The sequence below is a fragment of the Aptenodytes patagonicus genome, chromosome 5, assembly GCF_965638725.1.
Source record: "Aptenodytes patagonicus chromosome 5, bAptPat1.pri.cur, whole genome shotgun sequence".
Taxonomy (NCBI): domain Eukaryota; kingdom Metazoa; phylum Chordata; class Aves; order Sphenisciformes; family Spheniscidae; genus Aptenodytes; species Aptenodytes patagonicus.
Genome location: NC_134953.1, coordinates 49,302,519 through 49,325,136, shown reverse-complemented (window position 1 = coordinate 49,325,136; position 22,618 = coordinate 49,302,519). Strand labels below are relative to the sequence as shown.

The 22,618-nt window shown below is 51.8% G+C and overlaps 1 protein-coding gene across 2 annotated transcripts in view; it reads left to right on the top strand.

Moving 5' to 3' along the window:
* Positions 1-22,618, top strand: part of ASTN1 (astrotactin 1) — a 57,182-nt gene that overhangs the window by 13,264 nt on the left and 21,300 nt on the right. Inside the window, exons 2-8 of one of the 2 annotated variants that reach the window (XM_076339646.1) lie at positions 7,879-8,066; positions 11,179-11,572; positions 12,399-12,545; positions 13,001-13,108; positions 14,201-14,350; positions 15,093-15,260; positions 15,467-15,551. In XM_076339646.1, the coding sequence (XP_076195761.1) occupies positions 7,879-8,066; positions 11,179-11,572; positions 12,399-12,545; positions 13,001-13,108; positions 14,201-14,350; positions 15,093-15,260; positions 15,467-15,551 (1,240 nt within the window). The remainder of the gene's footprint in view (positions 1-7,878; positions 8,067-11,178; positions 11,573-12,398; positions 12,546-13,000; positions 13,109-14,200; positions 14,351-15,092; positions 15,261-15,466; positions 15,552-22,618) is intronic. The other variant, XM_076339647.1, reaches the window with a different exon arrangement.

Genomic DNA, 22,618 nt, shown 5'->3' with positions numbered 1-22,618 from the left:
TCCCCAGGGCTGTGTCCTGCACCTGCCAGTCCTGTCCCCTGGCCAGGCAGGTGGGCAAACAGCTCCTCGTGGGGAGGCTCCGTGCTCAACGCGGTGCTTTGTGCCTCTGCTGGCTCTGCTGATTTATATAGATCATCAATATGACAATTATATACACCTGCAGATTTAATTACCTCCATTTTCGTCAGGCGGTGACAGATTTATGCCTCTATTCAGTTCCTGTAAATCTGAAACAAGCTTGACTAGACCCAAAAGTGCTCCCATTGATCACCACGCACTGGCTGGTCTCTGGCCCTCTTGACAAGCTCTTCTTTCAAGAGTGATAAATTCAAGATGCACAGTCAAATTTTTCCCCTTCTATATCTTTCTTCCTTCTTCTTTTCTTTTTTTTTTCTCCTTCTCCTCGTTATCTTTCAAAGCCTCTCCACAAACTTGAAAATGGAGCTTGAAATTGGGTAAAAGGTCCCAAGTACCGAAGAGCTTATGACATTAAGCTGCAGTTGGTAGTAGCCCATGCCTGCCTTCTCCATCCCTGTATAGGGCCACCGGTGAGGATTCATCCTGCCCCCAAGACCAGCATTGGTCCCTCCAGGGGAGGTGGGAGGAAGAGGAGGACCACCTCTTGGAAAACCTCTTGGCCTTGCTGTTGGCAGGAGAGCGGACAGGGTTATTTCAGTCCTGTTTCACCCCCTGGGAGGGCCACCTCATCTCTCCCATGCCCCAGAGGACAGGCAGGTCCTGGATCTCGCCCCAGGATATGAAGAACAAGCAGCCGTGCTCGTTTCCTGTGCCAAGCATGAGAATGCCAAAATAACGTATAATTTGCCTGACCTCTTGGCCTTGGTGCAATGAGCACTTAAACAAATTAGTCTGCAGGAGCAGGCTGAAGTTTACCCTTGAAGTGAAGTCCATGTCATCGCTGTAATGCATCTCCCCGCCTCCCCTGCCTGTCCCACCACTGCCGCCGCCTGACCTCGCCTGTACGATATGCTCCGATGTCTTGCTAAGTGCCTGGCAGATGGGCTGGAGTGGCCGGCCATTACCTTCCCTGCCAGCCCGCGATGGATATAAATAGCCCTTTGCCTCCCCGTGAAAATCGCTGGCTGGCTTGGGAAGCTGAAGGTAATCTTGGCAGGTGTCTTGGGTCAGTAGGGTCTGACGGCATGGAGGGCTGGGGTTTGGAGGGGGATAGTTGCTGGCTCGGTGGCGAGAGGCTGTCTCAATGGGAGGGAGCTGCCTTGGGGTCCCCTTCCCCCAGTGAGGCAGTGCCTGGAGGAGCAGAGGGTCTCAGCCGCTCCTGAAGGGACATGTTGATGCGGAATGCATCCTCAAAGGGTGGCCTGGGCAGCACCTAGCTGGCTTTGCAGCCACCCTCCATCCCCACGACACTGGGCAGTATGGGGGACGGTGGGTCTGTGGTCCCTCGGCACCTCCAGCCATGGCAAGTAGCTGATACTTGGTAGAAAAAAATGTAAAAAACACAGCATATATTGCATGGCTCTTTCCCTGCTGCCGAGGTCTGTGCTGCAGGGATTTCTCAAGTTGGGATTTGCCTTTGGGCTGTCTGGCTCGATAGCCGCTGGTCTTCCCTGAATTCAATTCCTTTTTCAGTGCTTTCATACTTTATGGTGGATGAAACAGAGCCTTTTGTTAGTTTTTACACTCCTAATTCTTGCAAAGTGAGAAATAGTGAATAATCATTGCCTTTCCCACTGCTCCATTGGCTTCATGATTTTACAAGCATTTATCATGTCCCTGCTCAGTTATTTGTTTTCCTTGCTGAGGGGTCCTAACACAGTTGGTTTCTCCTCTCCATAAAGCTATTTGTGACATCTCATCTTCCTTGCACCCCTCCTCCAAACCTTCCTACCTCTGCCTCCTCCGTTACAAGATGGCTGACCTGAATACCTCTTGCAGGATTAGAGATCAGCTTGCTTTCACTAAAGTTGAACTTCACCTGCCCACTTCCTTGCCCACTTTCCTCCAGCACTTCGGAGCTTTAGCTTTGTGGAGACTAAATTTAGTGTTGGTGACCAACTTTGTCATTCGCCCCCTCTTCCAGAGTGTTTCTGAACAGCCGAGGTCCTGACAAAGATCTCTGTGGGGCTTCTTGGTAACCTCCTTTCATTGTGAAAACTAACCTCTTATTCCTCCCCCGCCTGGTGGGCTTCAAGAGGACTTTCCCTCTTATCCCAACCCCACTTTGGCACTTTGGGAAACTTTGAGGGTGGATTTTGACAGGGACTCTTTGAAACGAGTCCATCAAACTGGATCACCCTTATTTACTGGCTTACAGTGTTGAGCGACCCATATTTACCCATGCACCTACCGGTTCCTCTAACAAACTGTCCAGGGCAGAAGTAGGATTTACTGGTCTGTAATTTCCATGATGCACAAGAGCTTTTTTAAGAGATTGGGGTCTCCTCTGCCAAGTTTTGCTCCTCCAGTTGCTCACCCTTTCTGAGTGATAGCTGGTGTGTTGGTGGAGTTCAGCAGCTGTCCTCCTCCACTGGTCGTAGGTGAGCGCCATCTGGGCTGAAGGGTTTGTGCTCTCCATCTCACCGATTTGCTGGGAGGCTATTTATCCAGGGCAGTAGTTTTCCATGGCTGATTGGGAGCTTCTCCGTCATTTGGGTTCTTTCCGTGGAGACCTGGGCTTCCTTCTGGAAGAGGTGATGTGATGGCATTGCAGGGTGGGATATCAACTAGAAATGTGGTCCTTTCTGGGATTTAAATATCCACCTTGCATCTCATAAGTTGTTGTCACACATCCTCTTTATTTTGCTTTTGCTCATTGTTGTGTTGTGGGGCCTTGGGCTTTTTTTTACACAACCATGTCTCCAGAATGTTGGTCCAGGAGGTGGATTTATCTCTCTTCCCACATCTCCTCTGTAGTTCATGGTTCGGCAGAAGGGACCAAACTAACAAAACAGGAGTGAAAATCAAACACCAGCGAATGTCCCAGCCTGCTCATTGCACCCACGTGCATTAGCAAAGTTTTTCCTAGTTTTTGGTCAAAATTGACAAATGCGGTGGAAAAATAACCTCGGAGGCGATGTCACACAGGTGTGGCTGGGCATGTCCTTGGGTCCACAGGGAAGTGTGGGGCAATGGGGCATGTCGCGTTGTAAGGTCAGCAGCTGCAGAGCAAACCCGGTTGACTCAGACACATTAATGATGAATCAGTGTCCTTCACTCTGCAAATGGCCGCGCAGTGCAATGTCACTCCCAGAGTGATGGAGGGTTTTGTTGTTAAAGAAAGGGACGAATTAGGGCTGTGGCATATTCGGGACAAAAATCCCAGTTCAAGGCTAAAGTGTGGCTACAGCTTTGAAATGTAACTCATTGATGACCTTCCCAAAAGCAAAGGCACCCTATGTTTCAAGGAGAAACCTGGTTAGCTGTCAGCCTTGCTATGACAGCTAATGGCTTCACGTGTACCAGCCCCACGTGCAGACGTCGTGGTGGGGTGATCTCTCTGACCTAGCCAGAGAGTGGCTCCCGATACAGCAGGTGCCTTTTCCTTGAGCCTTTAGGTTCTCCCATGTCTATGGGTCTTTTGGAAATTTTGCCCAAGGTGCCCTGTCCCATAAAGCAGGTTCCTAATAGATAAAGTGAGGTTTGTGTTTGCTGGTATGGAAAAGCTGGATTGTCTTGAAAAGACAGAATAACCTACAGAATGAGCTGGTTTTCTTACCTGAGGTTGGAGACAGGAAAAAAAATGCAAATAAAGTATAGATAGTCGGTGTTGAATATGATTTTTTTAAGTGGGCCCATAAAAACATGAATATTATCCCATGAAAGATGTGTCATTAAAACCTTGGAAGTAAAAATGAGTTAAATATCAGGATATGCATTTGACATCTGAATTGATAGGAATCAAGGCTTGAGGTCCCAACAGAGAGTGCAAGTGGCTCATGGTGGGAAGGTCTCGCGTCCTGAGTTACTTCAGACTTTGGAGACCCTTGGAGGACTGCAAGGGCAGGGATTGCTTTAGCTGAGTTAAAGCCCTTTAAAGGATGTGTGAGGTTTAGACACGGAGCAAAAGCCTTAGCTAATGGGGAATTTAAATAAAAACACAGTCAGGTTCCGGATGGAAAATAAGCCAGGTTTAAATGTTAACGAGGAAATATGAGTCCAAGTCAAAATTTGCGCTCTGCTGTATGAAATGAGTCTGCAGAGACTGGCATTATGGCAGAGTTCATTTGACTAATCGGAGGCGTCTATTAGTGCAAAATGCTTCCAAATGGAAAGGAAAATCGTGTTGCCGGGTTTTTTTTCATCAAAATGCTGGTGTGCGTTTTTAAGGAGAATTGCTCTCTTTGTGTGCCACGATGCCAGGTCTTGGCGGGGGACGAGGATGCGGGAATGGGTCCGTGTCAGCGTTGGACTCAGGGGCCATGGTTTCAACATTGCATCAACTCGGGTGCAGAATTGGGCTGCGACAGATGTGTTGCCTCCCAAAATTGGGAGATGCAGAGGTGTTGCCTCCAGAAGGACTGGGTTTGCTTTGGGTGGGACAGCTGTCCTTAGGGAAATGAGGTTATTTGGGATGATCAATAATGAAGCAGATATAAATCCACCCACCTCCGGCAACTTCATCTGGACTTTTGTCCTCTCCTCAGTTTGCTCCTCTACAACCTTTCCTTCCCCCCTCCCTCCCCTCGCAGATGGTCTGGGAGGGGAGCAGCCGTGGCCGTTATGTTGAAAGCATCAGGCGGGGTCTTTGGAGGCTGCTGCTCCTGTAGATATGAAGGACCTGGGCCACATTTGATATCAGGTGAACACAGCGCAGCCTAATTAGTGGTCTCCTACTGTTATTAACCCCTGACTCAGGCAGGCTATTTTTTAACAGAGGTGCAAGAAGTTAATACTAGTGCTAATGGCTTCATATCCAAGGCCTTAATGAAAGCCATGCAGAGACCAGGCCTATCATCAATATCTTTCAAACTTTGAACTTGAAATTATCCTCTCTCCCCTGCCTTTTTTTTTTGGCTTTCTGCCCACTTTCCCACCTCCTCTGGGGTCTCTTGGCCCCATGGTACAAGCTGGCCGGCAGGGTTGGCACCTGCCAGCCCCATGGCAGAGCTGAGCCCCTGTGGCATCCAGATAAATGGCTCCAGTTCGCTACATGGGTCACTGTAGCATCTCTCACCAGGTGATGAAAGATCTGCTTGGAGAGCAAGACAAAGATAAAAGTGGAATGCATTGGACTGGGAGAAGAGAGAGCAAAGAGATGCTGTGTTAGGAAGGAAGCTTGGTCTTGGTCTTTGTCTTCGTCTTGGTCTTCATCTTGTCTTGGTCTTGGTCTTGCTTGAACTAAACTCCAGGAGAACTTCATGGGTGCAGGAAAGCATTTATATGTATAATTTTTTCAAGTAGAAATGGAGTGGGATAGGGGCAGCTGGCATGTTGCTAAGACCCTTGAGGAGAGGAGGAGGAGGAGGTCCAAGGATGAAGCTCACTCATCCATGCACTGCCTCAAGAGCCTTTGCCCAGGGCAAGAGCAGAGATGGTGGAGCAGCCTTGTCCTGCGGTGTGATGGAGGGGTCATAGCCTGCCAGTTTGGGGTGATGGTGGTTGATTTCTGGGGTGTTTTCCTCTGTTTCTAGCACTTCTGACTTGTGTGTGATGCAGCCGCAGGGCCATGTCATGATGTCTGGTGGGAGAGGATAATGCACTCAGGCTCTGTGGCTGGATTGTGCTCTTTTAAAACAAGAATCCATTTTTTATTGAAATACATTTTTCTTTTTAAAAATAAGCCTGTTTAAATAAATTTGAAATTATGACAACCTATTTTAAGGCTTAAATTTACTATAATCTATTAATCATTTAAATAACTTCCATCAAGGAGTCCTCCTCAAATATTAATGAGCTGAAGGGTGCTGCTTTTTCAACGATATGTCAGATCAGGGGGAAAACATCTTTAACTCTAGCTTTCTAAATGTCACAATGTCATATACTTAGTATCTATTATTTTCACTCTTTACAATGGAGCAAATGCTGGTATTTACGTTTTTCCAAATGTCAGTACGTTGAGTTCTTGTTGTGCATAAAAACTCTTGCCTTAATTACTCCTAATTTCACGTTAGCAGGCAGGTGCGGGGAGAATATTTTCTTCCATTTGAGCTAGTTCATTTGAAGTTGAGAAGCCGTGGGGAGCTGGGGAAGCAGGAAAGCTTGTTTTCCCCTTTCAGCCCATGAATAAAGACCAGGTGGGAGAGGAAGAGATCTGCTTTTGCAAACCCTCCCGGCTCCCAGGACCAGCTTTTCAAAGGGGATCTGTGTGCCTAAACACGCAGCTCAGCAGTTAGAGGGAATTTGAAAAGTGCTTCTGGCTTCCTAGATGCTTTAACTCCTCTCAGTTTTGCTTCCTGGTGGCATCAAGGAGAGCTCAGCATCTCTCTGCTTGGGACACTCGAAGTGCACTGATTACCGCCAGAAATATGGTCCGTGCTGAGCAGAAACAATCTGCCAATTCACTCGCTGTGGCTAATGTTTCTTTTAATTAATCAAATCAGTTTGGGAGGATGAACCTGGTTCCTGATGCAGATTTTTCCTCCCCTCCCCGGTAGCTAGCTCACTTAAGGCAGCCTAATGAAATTAATTAACGGTAAATTTAAAATGTTGTTTTTCAGTACTGTAATTGAATTCCAGTTTTCATTTGAAGGCAGCATGAAACAAGCAAAATAAAGATGACAACTTGCAAAGTGAGCCGGGCTCTTTCCCATTGCCATCAAAACGCATGGCTACAAAAAGGATGGAGTGGACGGGTCTGGCTGGACCATTCCCGTGCGGCAGAGACAGGAGGGAAAGCTGTGTCTCGCTGGGAAGCTCATCACATTGTTAATGGTCATTCCAACAAATGCAATTGAAGCTTATATTTTCAGGAAAAATAACTAACGGGAAAATGGCAGGCTCGAGCTGATGGCTGAGATCAAGGTGATCTGAGATGGTGATCAAGGTGATCTGGTCTGAGATGGAGGTGCTGGTTAAAACAGTGCCCATCTCTCCTAGGGATGTGCTGGTGTCAACCCCCCTTTTGCTAAGCTCCAGCCATGGGATGTCCCTGAAATTTTGGAGTCAGCCAGGTGAATATGGTTTGATTTGACATTTAGTGTCTTGTGGCATGTGTCGTGTTCCCGTCGTCAGCTGCTCCTCCTGCTTGGGTGTCCTCTGCTGCTGTTGCTCCTCATCCCAGCTCTGTCCATCTGTCCCAGTGCCCCCAAACCCTAAAGGTACTTGAGGAAAGTCGGGGTGTTTGGGCAGAAGGTGCGGGTACATCTGCAGATCTCAGGGCTGTGTCCTGTGTGGGAAGCTGCAGAAAGTGGTTGAAGGCTGAAAACCTCTGAATGCACCTCAGTCAGAGCCAGAACTGCAGGTGTGATTGCAGCCACGTGCACATTTCTTCATTCATGAAGGATGGGGAAATATCTCTTTGCAATAATTTTGTGCCATGATCCCAATGATCCCATTAGTGCCGCTGAGAAGGTATCCTATATCCTCCGCTTCCCACGGCTGGAGCTGTGTTTAACATGAAGCACGTGGGTGAAACGTGGCTGAATTAGGGCTGGAAGGATGCTGCCAGGCTCCCTGACTCTGGCCCTGAGATGCTGTAAGTGCTCTGTCCCTGCACCACATCTGGATTTTTGGAGGGGCCCACAGCTGGATTTTACCCAGAAATATGATTTTGCCCCACTTTAACCTTTCAGGTTGTGGGTCGTATAGGGGTGCCCATGGTGCTGGCAGGAGATGGCCAGAGGGAGCCTGCTGTGTGTGTCCCTTGGTCCCTCCACCCATTTTTTGGGAAGAGGTGAATGTCCTCCATCACTTCTCTCCTCTGCCGTGTTTCCCACGTGACCAGCTTTGCTTTTGCAGAGATCTCGGGCAACACAGACGACATCCCGCTGGTGCGCTGGCGGCAGCAGTGGCTGGAGAATGGAACGTTGCTCTTCCACATCCACCACCAAGACGGGGCCCCCAACCTGCCTGGCTTTGACCCCACGGATGAGCCCCAGACTGAGTCGGCAGAGGAAGAGCTGAGAATCCTCCACATCTCCGTCATGGTATGTGATGGGAAGGCAGGCCCTGTTTAGGTGTTCAGAAACCTGTAGAAAATATAGGGGCTCTTGAAAAGCCATATATTTCCCCATCTGGCTCCAGCTGTCCTAGGATGGGGAGCTGAGCCCACCTTCAGGGGCTGGTTAAGGTGCCCTGGGCACCTCTCCAGACAATGTTGCGTGCAGGGTGCTTTAACACTGGGCTGCTTTAAACCTCTCCCTTAGTTTGCATTGCTTTGCAAATATGTTTGCAGGGGTGCCTTTATCCCTGGGCAGTGCTGGGCTTTGAAGGTCTCAACCACGTTAACCCAGGGTTAATTCACATTGACTTTGTCAAGGGTCCTTTGCCCGGTGGATGGTGCCCAGCGCCCGCTGCTCTGGCATGTGGTGGGTATCATGGTGCCACCAGGCACTGTCACTGCTGCTTTTATCAGCACGGCAGCCCCATGGCTGTGATTTCGCAGCGTGCAGTAGGCAAGAGCATCCCATGAACAGAGACTGCACAGCTCTCCTCCTCCCTACAGAAACACGGGGATAAGGTTTTGATGTCAGGGAAAGGAGGGTGAGACAGAGATCTGTGTGTTGGAGGTGGATCTGTGGTTTGTTGGTTTTGTTTTTTTCTTATGTTGGAAAAAATCTGAAGAATCTGACAATTTTTGTGCCACTGGAAGATAATTAGCCAGAGACAATGTGTTGCCGAGGCTGCAAACAGGCTGTTTAATGGTGCCTACCCTAATGAGAGTGTCAATAGCTCTTCCAGATTGCAGCCCCAGGCCAGGTTTCTCCTCCATCATTTGTGCTTGATTAGTCTCGAGGAAAAAAAAAAAGAAATCACTGGCAAAGCCACGCCCAAAAAACATTTTGGACCATTTCCTTTTCTTTATTGTCCGTTTCCAGCTGCTCCTGAAAGGGTGCATCACCTCAGGAGAGGCTGGTGCCGCTCTGCCACTGGGTCTTGGTTTTCATGGGCACCACTGAATACCAAGATGGAGACAGGAGTGCCTGAAACAAGGCTTATTATTGAGCTAATGAAAACGATGTCTGCAACTCATCACTCTTGTACCAAAATGTGTAAATACAGATTGAATCCTCCCTCTCCCCCTTTTTCCCCATCACTCTCAGCTCCGCGCTGGTGGCATCCTTACGCCTTGACAAATAGAGGCTGGCTTTTTTGCCAGGAGTCAGGATCACATGGAATTTTAAAGGCTGGTTTTCTTTCTTTCCCATGTGGTTGCTAAGAGAAGAAGTGTGAGTGAGGGGCTGCATCCATCATGACAGCGGACTGCACGTGGACCGTGTGAGAAGCGCTCCTCTGCCTGCCCAGCACAGGGCTCCTCTCACAGCCATCGTACGAGTGCCGGGTGGGGGGGATGAAGGCAGAATGGGATTTCTGTGCTCCCATGGAGAGGAACTGTGGGTCTGAGGTGGTGCCCTGACCCCCTCCAGCTAGCACAGGGTGGAGAAGACTTAGTGCTGGTTTTCTTCCACCCTTTGGAGCCTCTTGACATCTCAAGTGGCCACAGGCTGCTCTTTCTCAGGGATAGGTTGAGCTCTCAGACTATCAGGGCAGAAGAAATTCAGTTTCAATTAAATAACAGCTCTTTTTTGAGAACCCACAGCCGCAGTCCTAAACAAATGGGCGTCCACCTGACTTGAGCTCCTGCTTGGTCTCCATTGTTTACCAGCACAGGTGTATGGCAGAGCTCTCTGGTGTTTGGGAGATGTAATGTGCATATAGAGGACAGCAAAGGAAAGCCAGGAATGCCCTGGTATTACTCCCATCTGCTTGTCACCCCATCTGTGGGTGAACCCTTCTCTGGGGTGATGGAGAGCTGTGATGTGGGAGACCATCTCCGGTGGGGATGGGGATAGCCCCCACTTATTTATGGATCAGAGGAACTCAAAGGGTTTTGAATGTGATAGAGAATTGGGCCCTGCCTTTACCACTAAAAAACTCAGGATGAGCATGGCCAGGCAGGATTCCAGTGCCAGTTTTCAGCCCCAGCAAGAGATTTCCCGTCCTCCCAGCTGCAGGCTCCTGGCTGGAGAGATGCTGTGTGCCAGCCAGCCCCCCCTCTTCCGCTGGACTGCTTGACTCCTTAATCACTGGAGTTTCTTTGTTTTTTCTTTCTTTTTTTTAAAAGAAAGTTTGGAAGGAGGGCTGGGAGGGTGCATGACAGCTCCATTATCCTGGGAGTGAAAGAGGGTTGAACCGTAATGGCCATTAGAGTTCCTTTTCCAGCTGCTTCTCCTGCTTCTCATTCAATAATTCCCTTAATGTTTTGTACTAATGGAGCAGATTATTACTATTATTTTATTTTATCAAGATCACTTATTGTATAGAAAAGAGGAGGGGGACCAGAGCCGCGGATGGACATGGAGCTCTTAGCTGGCTCCATGCGCTCTTTTTTTATTATTATTATTATTATTATTATTATTATTATTATTATTATTATTAGGCTGGGCGTAAAAGGCCAGCTTGGGCTTTCATCTTGCCGCCTCTATCTGTGTGCAGTGACGATGTCTCTGCAGGAGGGTGACCTTGGGGACGGTGGCGAGGTGGCAGGGCTGGGTGCAGTTTCGGGGTCTGTCCCCATGGGGCAGGAGTTTTTTCAGTCTCTTTGCCCAGGCATTCCCCAAACAACGCTTCAGTCATCTGGCTGTCTTGAGCCTTGATCTCCTTTAATCTGTGCTGCAATTTCTGCAGGATACCCTGGGAAAACCTCCCAAGATTGAGAGTGACAGCACTGAAACCGGTTGGAAATGGGTCAGAAAAAGTTGCCTGTAGGAGAGTTAGCCTAGAATAAATCTGTGCTTTCAAAGACATGTTGCGGGAGAGTGAAACAAAACATGCTTTGCTTTAAATGCTGCTTTTTCATGCCTCAGTGGAGACTTCAAAGCCGGTCCAGCTTGAGACAGGCTTCAGCTGGAAGCACTTGGCCAGTGCTTGGCCAGCGCCAGGTGCTCCCTGTGCCAGCACCCTCTTATCGGTGCGACCGGGTTCCTCTTGCCGTTGCCTTCGCTTTGGCCGTCCCAGAGCATCCCTGGTGTGTTTGCATCCCTGGAGGGTGGCTGGTGCTGGTCCCTGGCTGATCCCCGCTCATGTTTGTGCCGGCAGGGAGGGATGATTGCCCTGCTGCTCTCCATCCTCTGCCTGGTGATGATCCTCTACACCCGCCGGCGGTGGTGCAAGAGGCGCCGGGTGCCACAGCCCCAGAAGAGTGCCAGCGCGGAGGCAGCCAACGAGATCCACTACATCCCCTCAGTGCTGATTGGGGGCCACGGGCGGGAGAGCCTGCGCAATGCCCGCGTGCAGGGCCACAACTCCAGTGGGACGCTCAGCATCCGCGAGACCCCCATCCTGGATGGCTACGAATATGACATCACCGACCTGCGGCACCATCTCCAGCGTGAGTGCATGAACGGCGGGGAGGACTTTGCCAGCCAGGTCACCCGGACCCTGGACTCACTGCAGGGCTGCAATGAGAAGGCCAGCATGGACCTCACGCCAGGTGGGGATGGGACGGGGGGCATGGACTGAGCTGGGTCTTTTCCAACTCGTCTTCTCTCCATTGTTCCCATACTCATGTTTTCCCTTGAGCATTTTCCCCATTTCTCTGGGTTTTTGTTGTGTGTGAGATGTTTGTGGCACATTGAAGGCGCTTCCATTGCTGGGAGACCTTGCAGCTAGTTGAGAGCAGTCCCTGCTGAGTGGGACGTGGCTGGGACAATGCAGGGTGGAGCTTTGAGGGGAAGGGCTGAGGTTCCTATGGCCTGATGGAGAACCAGAATGGTGTCTCCTCCGAGCTACCCCATGGTGACCCCTAAAATTCCCTTCTATATCCCAGGATTTCCGGTGTCTTCTTCAGCTGAGCATTTTAGTAGCAAAATTATACTTGCCATCAGTATGATTCAGAGTTAACACTGTCTTCTGATCACCAGCAGAGATTCTTTGAGGCTTGTAACACCCTTGTTCATTGGCCATATTACCAACTGAGCCACCCGACTGGAGCCTTCTCAACTGAGACATGGTTTGGGAAGACCATGGCGTGGTTCCTAAAGCTCTCCAGGGGTTTTCCTTACAGACCTGTGTATACAGAAGTGCCCTGAGAGGCTGAATGTTAAATCTCAGCTTTTGCGTAGCTTGGTGGAGGTGCCAGTCCCCTTCAGGCTTTGAGGAGCTCATGAGGGTGCACTGGGGGCAGCTCAGCCCATTGGCCACGGCACCCTGGTTGCCTCATGCAGATGCTGGAGATGGATCCAAGGAAAACTCTCTTTCTCACCTCCCTCCTTTTTTTAAATCCCTGAAAGATTTTGCCTTCAATTCTTCCTGCTCAGGGAGTGATAACGCCAAGCTGTCCCTGATGAACAAGTACAAGGACAATATCATCGCCACCAGCCCCGTGGACTCAAACCACCAGCAGGCCACGCTGCTGTCCCACACCTCCAGCAGCCAGCGCAAGCGCATCAACAACAAGGCACGAGGTAGGGGGGTTCCCCAGGGCAGACAGGGTGCTCTGGGCTTCCACCTACCCACGCTCCAGCCACTCACCCTCTCCTGGGATGGAGAAATAGGGCCAGCGTTGGGTGAGAGCATGGAAATGAGGGTTTAGGTGGGGGGGAAGCAGAAAAAGCGGTGTCTGCAAGGATGCAGATGATGTTGGGTGGGTTGGTTGCAAAGATGCAGAGGGTGTTGGCCATGGTAAATATTTTATGATACCGGCATGGCCATGGGGAAAAGTTGCAAGGTAATGGGAGCCGTGGCAGGGGGAATGGCTGTGTGTGGTGGGAAGGGGAGAAGATGTTGTTCCCGCTGCACCTGGCAGACAGGGCTCCTGGTCTTCAAGGCAAGGCTCTCCCTGAAGGGGTGATGTAGGATGTGGCTGCCTGGGGTGGCGTGGTGCCGGCTCTGCCATGACCACACTCGGTGTCCCCTGCAGCCGGCTCAGCATTTCTCAACCCCGAGGGGGACTCGGGGACGGAGGCAGACACCGATCCCCAGCTGACCTTCTACACAGATCCCTCGCGGAGCCGGAGGCGCAGCCGAGGTGGGTGCAGGTGCGGAGGCGGGCAGCAAGCCGTGGCCCCTCTTGCCTTGTTTGCCGCCACCTCTCTGGACTTGGAGACTTTCCATTGGCAAAAGATGGAAACCCAGGCGTGATCCGGGCTGCCGTGGGCAGGTGCCGGTCCCTGCTCCCACAGCAGGCTGCCACTGCTCTCCAGTGGAGTTTCTCAGCAGAGGATGAAATATATTCTGATTTTTGCTGAAGGCTTCTGCTGGGCTTTAGTCTGTATTAATGAGTAACATGCTTCAAAGGCTGGCGCGTGAGGTCCTGTGCCGCTGCTTGACATGGCAGTGCCGCAGGTTCACTCTGGCACCATGCACGTATGAGCTGTATATGCAATGGAGGATGGAGACAGGCTTGGTCCCTGGGCAGGGGTCTCGCCTTGCACCATCCCTTTGGGAGGTTTTCTCCCCCGGGGAGGAAAGTTTCTCTCTGTTTTCCCTCCTTCTCTGGATGGTGCCTTGTTTTTCTGGGAGTGGTGGGCTTGGGAGCCATCTCCTTTGCCCCCAGCGCCCGTGCTGGGTGCTGGGAGGCCAGTTCAGGCTTTGTCTCCACAGGGGATAGTTCAGCCCCTAGCCAGCTTTTTCTGCTCAGCTTCTTCAGCTGAGAGATGAAAAGTCAAAGAACTGCATGCCCTGAGCAGTTAGGGCTCTCCAGTGCTTTTTCAAAGGCATCCAGGAGGCTGTTGTCATGGCAAAATTAACCCAAGAGAAGTGCCGAGAAGAAGGAGGGGAAAAAAAAAAAGGATATTGCATTTACCTTTCTTCTCCTCAATATCTCTGCTCTGCTTTAAAGTCCTGCTGCTGCAAAGGTCTTGGTGTGCAATGGTACAGGGGTGTGGGAGAGCCTGGGCTGCGAGAGCTCAGGGAGACCCCAGCCGCAGCAGGCAGGATAGAGAGGCTGCTGCGGCAAAGACTGCTCTTGAAAATCCGAAGTGACTCCACTTGATTGGATTGACGCTGGATTTCCAGGGGGCTGGGCAGGGTGTCTGCACCCTGAGATCCTCTGGCTGCACCCCAAGATCTTCCTGGGTCCCTTGGGCCTCAGGTTTGACTGTGCTTTTGTGTTTTGCAGTGGGCTCCCCCCGGAGCCCCGTGAACAAGACCACACTGACCCTCATCAGCGTGATGAGCTGTGTCATCAGCCTGGTGTGCTCCTCCCACATGAGCTGCCCCCTTGTTGTCAAGATCACCCTCCATGTTCCTGAGCACCTCATCGCTGATGGTGAGTGCCCCACAGTCCTACTCACACTCTGTGAGCTGTAATGGAGGGAAGGAGGGAATGATGGAGAGGACAGATGCAGGATGGGTGCAGGACAGAGGAGACAGGCATGGGATGGAGGGTACCAGTGCAGGACAGAGGGGATGGGTGCAGGATGGAGGGGATGGGCACAGGACAGAGGGGACAGGTGCAGGATGGCGATGGCTGTCATGAGATGGAGGTGATGGATGCAGGATGGAGGGGACAGCTGTGGGATGGAGGGTACCAGGGCGGGACACAGGGGATGGGTGCAGGATGGAGGGGATGGGCACAGGACCAACAGGGCCATTGTGGGACAGAGGGGACAGGCACAGGATGGAGGGGGCTCTCACGGGATGGAGAAGGCAGGCATGGGACGGAGGGGGCCATCACAGGGCAGAGGGGATGGGCACGGGACAGAGGAGTTCATTGTGGAACAGAAGGAGCTGTTGGAGGATAGAGGGCACTGCCTCAGGATGGAGGGGATGGGCAGGGGATGGAGGAGTCCATCACGGGATGGAGGGGACCATCACGAGATGGAGGGGACCATCACAGGATGGAGGGGATGAGCACGGGATGGAGGGGATGGGCATGGGATGGAGGGATCCATCACAGGATGGAGGGAGCCATCACGGGATGGAGGGGTCCATTACGGGATGCAGGGGACCATTATGGGATGGAGGGGACAGCAGTGGGTTGCCGCTGCTGACTCCACTCTTGGCGGCAGGGAGCCGGTTCATCCTGCTGGAGGGGAGCCAGCTGGATGCCAGCGACTGGCTGAACCCGGCGCAGGTCATCCTCTTCTCCCAGCAAAACTCCAGTGGGCCCTGGGCCCTGGACCTCTGCGCCCGGCGCCTCCTTGACCCCTGCGAGCACCAGTGCGACCCCGAGACCGGTAAGTGGTCAGGTGGTTGGGGTGGGTTTGGGAGTTCACCCCTGCCTGCTCAGCCTGGCTTTGGTGGGAAGATGCTTTCTTGCCTTGCTCCATGTGTGAGAATGGAGCTGCTGGGTGCACCAGGTGGCTGCAGGCTGGGTTTGGCAGGGATGCACGTGGAAAGTCTTGTACTTCCATGTCCCTCATGTTTCCCCCTCTCTCCGTAGGTGAGTGTCTCTGCTACGAAGGTTACATGAAGGACCCCGTGCATAAGCACCTCTGCATCCGGAACGAGTGGGGAACGAACCAGGGGTGAGTGCGCCTGCCACAGTGTGCCCAGGCTTGGACCATCCTCACATGAGCTGCTGGGCTTCAACAGCAGCATAGTAGGGCTGTGGCAAATCCTCTTGGGTGAAAGAGTTAGAGGCATCTCGGTGAATTGTAAGGTCAGTGCACGGCTGGGCTCTGCAGCAGGTCTGCGGGAGGTGAGGATTTCTATTCTTTGAAATAATCAGAGATGATGTAGAAGAGGCCATTGTTAGGTTTCAGAGTAAACACCCCCTGGAGAAGATCGAGGCTGCTCCTCTTCCCCTCGTGGGCATTCTCCTTGGCATCCTGCACTTTGTGGGGCTTCCGGTTTGGGTGTACAAGGCATTGGAGAAGGGCTGAGGTCAGGCTGCGGTCCCTGGTGGAGGAGGGATGCTGCAGGATGGGGATGCCTCATTGAAAATTGGGCAAATTAGATGCTTTGATGCCGTGGCCTGAGGGAACAGAGCAGTTGCCGTCTGCTCCACAGCTTTACACCCCTGGAAGTGCAAAGGGAAATTTTTCTGATGTTTTGGCAGCAATTTGGTGGGGGATCCCAAACATTCCAATTTCTCTGTGGCCCTCGGGGGATGCTCCATCTGGTCCTTAACACACATGGGTCTCTGACGTGCAGATGGGGACTTCCAGGGATGGCTGGAGGTAGTGTGTAGAAAACAAAGACGCCCCCAAAACCAGAGGCCCCACATGCACTGGCACCTCCAACCCCCTTTTTCCTCCCCTCGTCTTGTTGTGCTGCAGCTGGATCTGTGGCAGCGGTGGCCCTGCGCGTGGCAGGACACCCTCTCTGAAATCATTAGTCTTCACAGTGGGAACAGAAAATCATCAAAGGCTGGGCTTGGCGGCATCCCTGCCATGCCGCTGCGCCAGAGGATGACGGGTGCAGGGTGCTGCCTGCATCGGCTGACCCTGGCTGCGTCCCTTTGAACTGGGGCCCGGGTAGAGCACCACTGCTCTGCCTCCAACCACCTCTCTGTTTTTTTCATTTTAAAAGCAATTTAGCAATTAAACCCAGTGCAGAGCACTGGCCACAGGAGACAAGGGTGGCCGTCGTTGTGGGTGCCCTGAGCCAGGCTGGGGACAGGGTGATGCTCATGAGACAGTTGACGCCGTGCTGGGGATGTGCTGAGTGTTGTGGTCAGGGTCCCCAAACCACCGCAAGGTACCACTGCTGGGGTGGGAAAATACAGGCAGAAATACAGCTCCCTGCCCTGTTCATCCCCGAGGGACAAGTGTCTGACAGGGGTGTCCCCAGCTCCTCTGTGCCCATCAAATAAGAGGCACTGAGGGATGGGGACTGGGTCATGGGAGGGTTATTTCCCCTGCCAGGGACTTGCTCGTTTTGGGATGTATTAGGTTTAGGAGTGTCTCACAGTGGGTTGGAAAGAGCCTACAGCCACCCACAGCCACCCATGGCTTTGGTGCCAGCCTGTGCCTCAGTCAGAGCTACCAGCAGTGTGCTGGACCCACCACCTTGCAAAATCAAGAGGGAAAATGACTTTGTCCATTGAGGCAGGTAGTAAAAATGGATAAGCACAGGTGGAGAAGATTTGCTTCCTTCTCCTCTGCTTTTCTGCTGCTTCTGGGCGTGGGACTGCAGCTTCACACTTCTCCTTCCATGCACGTTGCTCTTCTCTAGCTTCTTCCTGATCTAGCTGCTCTGTCGTCTAAAGAGAAAGAGGAGAAAAAGCTGCTTACAGGCGAATTGGGAAAAAATATGGATGGTAACAAGCAGGAGAGAAGCCAAGGGCAGGAAGGACAAATCCATTCCTGCAGCCCTCCAGACCTGTTCGCAGCTTTGGACCCAGCTTTAGTCTCAGTAACGCCAACCCAAAAGGTACTCAGAACCCGCTCTATTCCTCTGGGGCATCTGGGGCCATTTTCAGACCCAGCTCCATCCCGATGTCCCCACGGGAGCCTTCTCCATGCTCACACTTGAAATTCTGCCTTTCCTCCTTCAGCAGTGTTCCTACCTGGGCAGGATACATGTTGTCTTGGGTCTCTTCTTATATACCAAAGTTGGCTATGATAAATCACACACAGCATTTCCAACATACTCTCCTGTTTGGTGCAAAGAAACCTAGCAGATCTCTTTTTCCCCAAGGTGCAACACAGCCTTAGACCATGGTGGGGCTGTTGAAGTCCTTCTGCCCTTCTCCGGGCTCTCGAGAAGGCTCCGATGCTGCAGTGTCGGGGCTTTTTCAGTGCTGCCCTTTGAGAGCTCCTCTCCCGAGCTGGTTGAAACTGGGGTCATTTTGTATTTCTTTCTTGAACATGTCAGGTTTTTGTTTCAGAAAATGGTAGCAGCTGAAACCACACTTAACTCAACCATCCCTGCCTGCAGCTTCCACTATTTATAGGGGCTCTTGAAAGCGTGTCTACACTAAGCATCAGGATGCCGGGGCCAGCTTGATGTTTAACAAAGATTTTTTTCTGCACTGCGATCTGTTCCTGATGTCCAGGTGCTGCTTGGTGCAGCTCTGCCTGCAAGGGCTTATGATGGTGGAAGTCTCTTCTACCTGTCCAAGGTGTCCCCTGTGAACCATTGGCCTCCACAGGGTCATGTCTGCAATGAACTCTCTTTGGTCCAGCAGAACCATCTTGTCAGAGCCCATTTAACTGAGTAACTTGTAACTTTAACTTGGTGTTTACATTTTTGGGGGTGGAGGTTGAGCTGCCAGGCCATGCTGTCTTTCGTCACGCTCATCAGCTCACTCCCAGCTCTAGCAACAAGGTAGCCCAGGCTACCTTTTCAGGCTCACCTGAAAAAGATGTCTGCAAATCCTCTCTACTCTCTCCCCTTGTCCCAAAGCAAGATCAACTGTGCCTGAATAATTTCTGACTGTTGTGTAATATGTTCCTAGCCCCTCCAATATTGAAGCGATGTGCTGCAGCCGTGGGTAGCACAAGCCAGGCGGTGAGTCGGTCCCCAGAGAAGCCACATTGGCTCTTAGCCAAGGGGAATTCAGCAAAGCAGGACCTGGGGGCTCTGCCAAATCCCATGGGAGCGACGTGGTCTGGCTATGACCTCTGTTGTTTTCCTAGGGTGGTGTTTTTATCTGAAAACTCATTTCAATCCTTTGGTTTAGATAGGTTTGCCATTGCTTTGTTTTTATTTACAGTGATTACAGGTTGACTCAGTGTTTGTTCACTCAGAAGCATCTAATTTTGCTCATGAAGGTGAGCTCATCTTTGAACTTTATTGACGATGGCAGCGAGGCTTTGTGTGTTGTGTGTATTTTGGGTACCATGCTGAGATCCATGCCGCTGCGGTACATCTTTTACCCAACACATCCAGTCCCTAAATCTTCATCAGTTTTTCAAAAAATAAGATCTTTTTGATCATGGGTAGCAGATACATTTGATCAGCTGCTTTTTTTGTGCTACTCTTCAGCTGTTTTAAACAAATCTGGCTGGTGCTATTTGTGTGTTCACAGTCTGTCTTCCTACTTTGATATGCATTGTTAATTAGCTGCTTTTCGTCTCTTACTCTAACATTTCCCGGGTAGGATTTGGTTTCCAGCAATCCAACCAACCCGTCCTTGTCTTTGCTCATCAAACCAAATTCCTGCAGTTACTTCGTGGTATGACCAGACCGAAAGTCAAATCATCTCATTCTGCCTTTAGTTAATAAACTGTTACCTGCCCGCATTCGTACTTCTTCATCTGAGCCCTTAGATCCGTCATGCGATGGCCCGTGGCTTTCCAAACAGCACGTGCTGTTCTTGCCTGGGTGCCCTTTTCAGACACCCCGATGAGATTTAAGACGGTCTGCATTTAAGGGGTCTTTATCAACACGTCCTTTCAACTTGTAATGGGCTTCACCCTGGCATGGGGAGGTTTTAGGCCAGTTTAAGGCAATTTGGCGAACGCATCTGGCTGGGTGCTCTCATCCTCTTCTAGCAGTTGGCAAGCAGGGGCCACCCCAGCCCCCCTCTCATGCAGGGCAAGTTAATCCTTTCTCCACCCTGCAGCCTTGCATTTTTTCCAGCACAGGACCTGAATTAGTGCAACAGCCCATGCCCTGCTCACCCACCTCCCCTCCCCGCGGTGCCTCTTCTCTTCTGCACATGGTTATCCCCCTCCCTGGCCCTGCACCTGCTCCTTCTGTCCCACCCCCATTCACCATCCACTCCCCACCCCACAGAGGAGCTGGTGACATGCTGAAGTGACAAGGACAGCACTTTTCCTGCATAAAGTCTTTTTTTTTCTCTTTTTCTCTCCCCCCCCCCCACCTTTTTCTATCTTTTTTTTTCCCCTCTGCCTCTCTCCATCCCCTGCTGTACGCCTCGGCTTTGGGAGCTTGAAGGATGGCCAGATAAAAAGCTCCTTTTTCTTTCAGATCCTTTCACCAAACCACCCATCCGCCTCCTCCTCCCGCCCCATCCTCCTCGCAGATTTACGCGCAGCCCAGGGAGAAAGTGCCGGCATTAGCATTTTTAATAAAGAGCTGCTTGGAAGGGATGGCAGGGGGTGGGGAGGTGGGAAGGGGAGAGGCATTAGCAGCTGAAGCCCGAGCAAAGCCATTGCAAAGCAAAGCAAAGTCAGGGAGGAGCCAGGATGGGCATCGCTGGTGGAAGAAGTCGGCAGCTCAGTGCTCGTGTCACATCTGCTCTCTGCTCACCCCCCATCAGGGTGGTGTCGGGTCTTCATGGGTCCCCACTTTGGTCATCGTGAGGAGTGGGTCCTGGGGCTGCAGGAGGGTTGCAGGCACTGTGGGGATGCTTCTGGTCTGTTCACCCTGGGCTTGAACTCCTGAGCCACCAGTGAAGGAATGTGGTGAGTGCCTTTGTCTGCGCCACTCGCTCCCAGCACGCACTTGGAGCTGGTGCTTTGATGCCATTATGGGTTTGGCATGGCTGTCCTCATGCCGCTTGCTGGGTGGAAACCCCCAGGAGCACAGGGGGTCAGGGAACCAGACGTGAAGTCACCTATTTCAGTGCGTAACAGCTGACCACCTTCTCCTCCAGTGGCATTTCAGCCACGCTCACGTGCAGCGACTTCTCAGTGCCTTCTGCAAAGACCCCCTCCCGCAGCCCCTCTGACCTCCCTGCCAGCTCCCCTCAAACCAGCTTCTCTGGGTTACCTCATCGCGGTAGCATCCTGCAGGCACCAGGCTTTGATTCCTTATCCCACCCATCTTGTCTAGAAGAGCTTTGCAGGGAGCAAGGACTGGCAGGAGCACAGTTCTTGACGCTGGAAGTCAGTCTGGCCTCGTCCCCTTGGGGCTGCAATTCGAGTATGGCCGGGGTCCTGTTGAGGTGGGTCAGAGCATCACCAGCAGCACCAGATCTGGAGGGCTTAGCAGGTATTTTGGGAGCTTCTGCTCAAGCCCAGATCTGGAGCAAAGCGTAGCTGATGGTCCAGCTGGAAAAAGCAAAGAGGCCTGAAGATTGTCCTGGGGGTGCATTGGCAGCGCTTTGGCAGTGGGAACTTGCTGACTGTGTGTGGGGAGTTTGCTGGTTCTCAGCTGCCCTGGTGATTCCCCCGTTGTGTTGTTTCAGATGCCTACCTGAGGGCCAAGGCTTGCAGGGAGCTAAGAGCTGTCATTTCTGGCCCATTTAATCCAACCCAATCAGGCGCAGGGCTGCTTCTGATCAGTCCCACTTTCCTTTGTGAGCTCTGAAGACCATGCAACCAAAATACCTGCCAAGAGCAACAAAAACCAGAGCAGCGAGGCACCTCCAGTGATCACAGAAAGCGAGGAGGGAGACAGCTGTGGAGGCACATGTGCACAGGAGAGGAAGGAGGGGGTGAAACAGCAGCAGAGGCACAGGGGGCAAAAGGCAGCAACAGAGGAGGTGAGGTGTGCCTGGGGGAGGAGATCTCGCCCCGTCCTCTGCAGCAGAAGGCATGAGTCAGCAAGGGTGCATGGGTGGAAATGTCGGCGCTGAGCTCCTGGAGAGCTTCCTCAGAGATGAGGATGGATAAGTGTCTCTTGTTGAGCTGGAGGTCTTGTATGGAGACCGTCGCAGGGCTTCCCTGCAGAAGGTACTGCGTCCTTGCAGACTCAATGGTGCCTGGCAGCATTGGTTGTCCCCTGCCGTATAGGCACATAGCTAAAGGCTGAACCTTCCTTTTAACAGGCCTTTTTTGACCCCGAGTGGAGGCAAAGTAAGTCAGGCTGGGGAGATGCCACACGGTCCCTTCCTGGAGCATGGAAACCTCTTCCCCAGCTCAAAGTCATCATCATACAAATTTTGGCCTGGGCACTGATTTCCATCTCCCAGGCAGGTCCAAATCCACTGGCTGTGTGTCCCAGACGTGTCGGCATCCATGGGCTGCCAGATGTGCCATGTGGCAGAGGTCCGGCAGCCACCGCGCCTCCGCAGCGCCTGCCCCGGGGCTGAGCTCCACTGCAAGCCAAGAGCGGCTCTTCACAACCGCTTTTCCACCTGAGTCGATGGGGAACAATACCTTGCCTCTGCTTTTGTTCCCTGCCCGGTGTGCTCCTGAGAAGCAAGAATAAAACCCATCTGCGGGAGCACTGGAAGGCGGAGGCACGAAGCATTCAAGGCATCGTCAAGAAGCAAGGAGCACATTGCTTTCCAGCCAAAGCTGACCTTATTCAGGGCAATCTGGTCTGCAGGCTGAATGTAATCCCCTGCTCCCAGCCAACTGGACGGGAAAGTGGCATTGTATCCCAGCAAGAAAATGAGACGGCGCGCTGTAATCCTGCAATCAGGATTTTTTTTTATTTTTTATTATTTTTTATTTGTCCCTGCCAAAATAACTTCAGATTAGAAATTAAAGTGCTTGTGAAGGAGAGCTGTAATTACCTCGGGAGAAAATCCCCGTGCTTGTCGGCGGCACCCAATGCTCTCATCCTGAATTTTAACAGCAGCAATGCGATGGGTTGGAAAATCTCTTTCTTTCCCCAGCTCTGAGCTCTTGCAAAGGGGATTTGGAGCTTTAGGGTTTGGGAGTGGAGTTCGTGTTGCCTGATTCAAAGCCCACCACAGTTGGTTCTCTGTGCCTCCCCTTGCTCTGCCTTGTCAGCCTCACTCTGCAAGTGATGCTCTGCCAGCAGGGCTGTGTTGCGGGGGATGCACGTC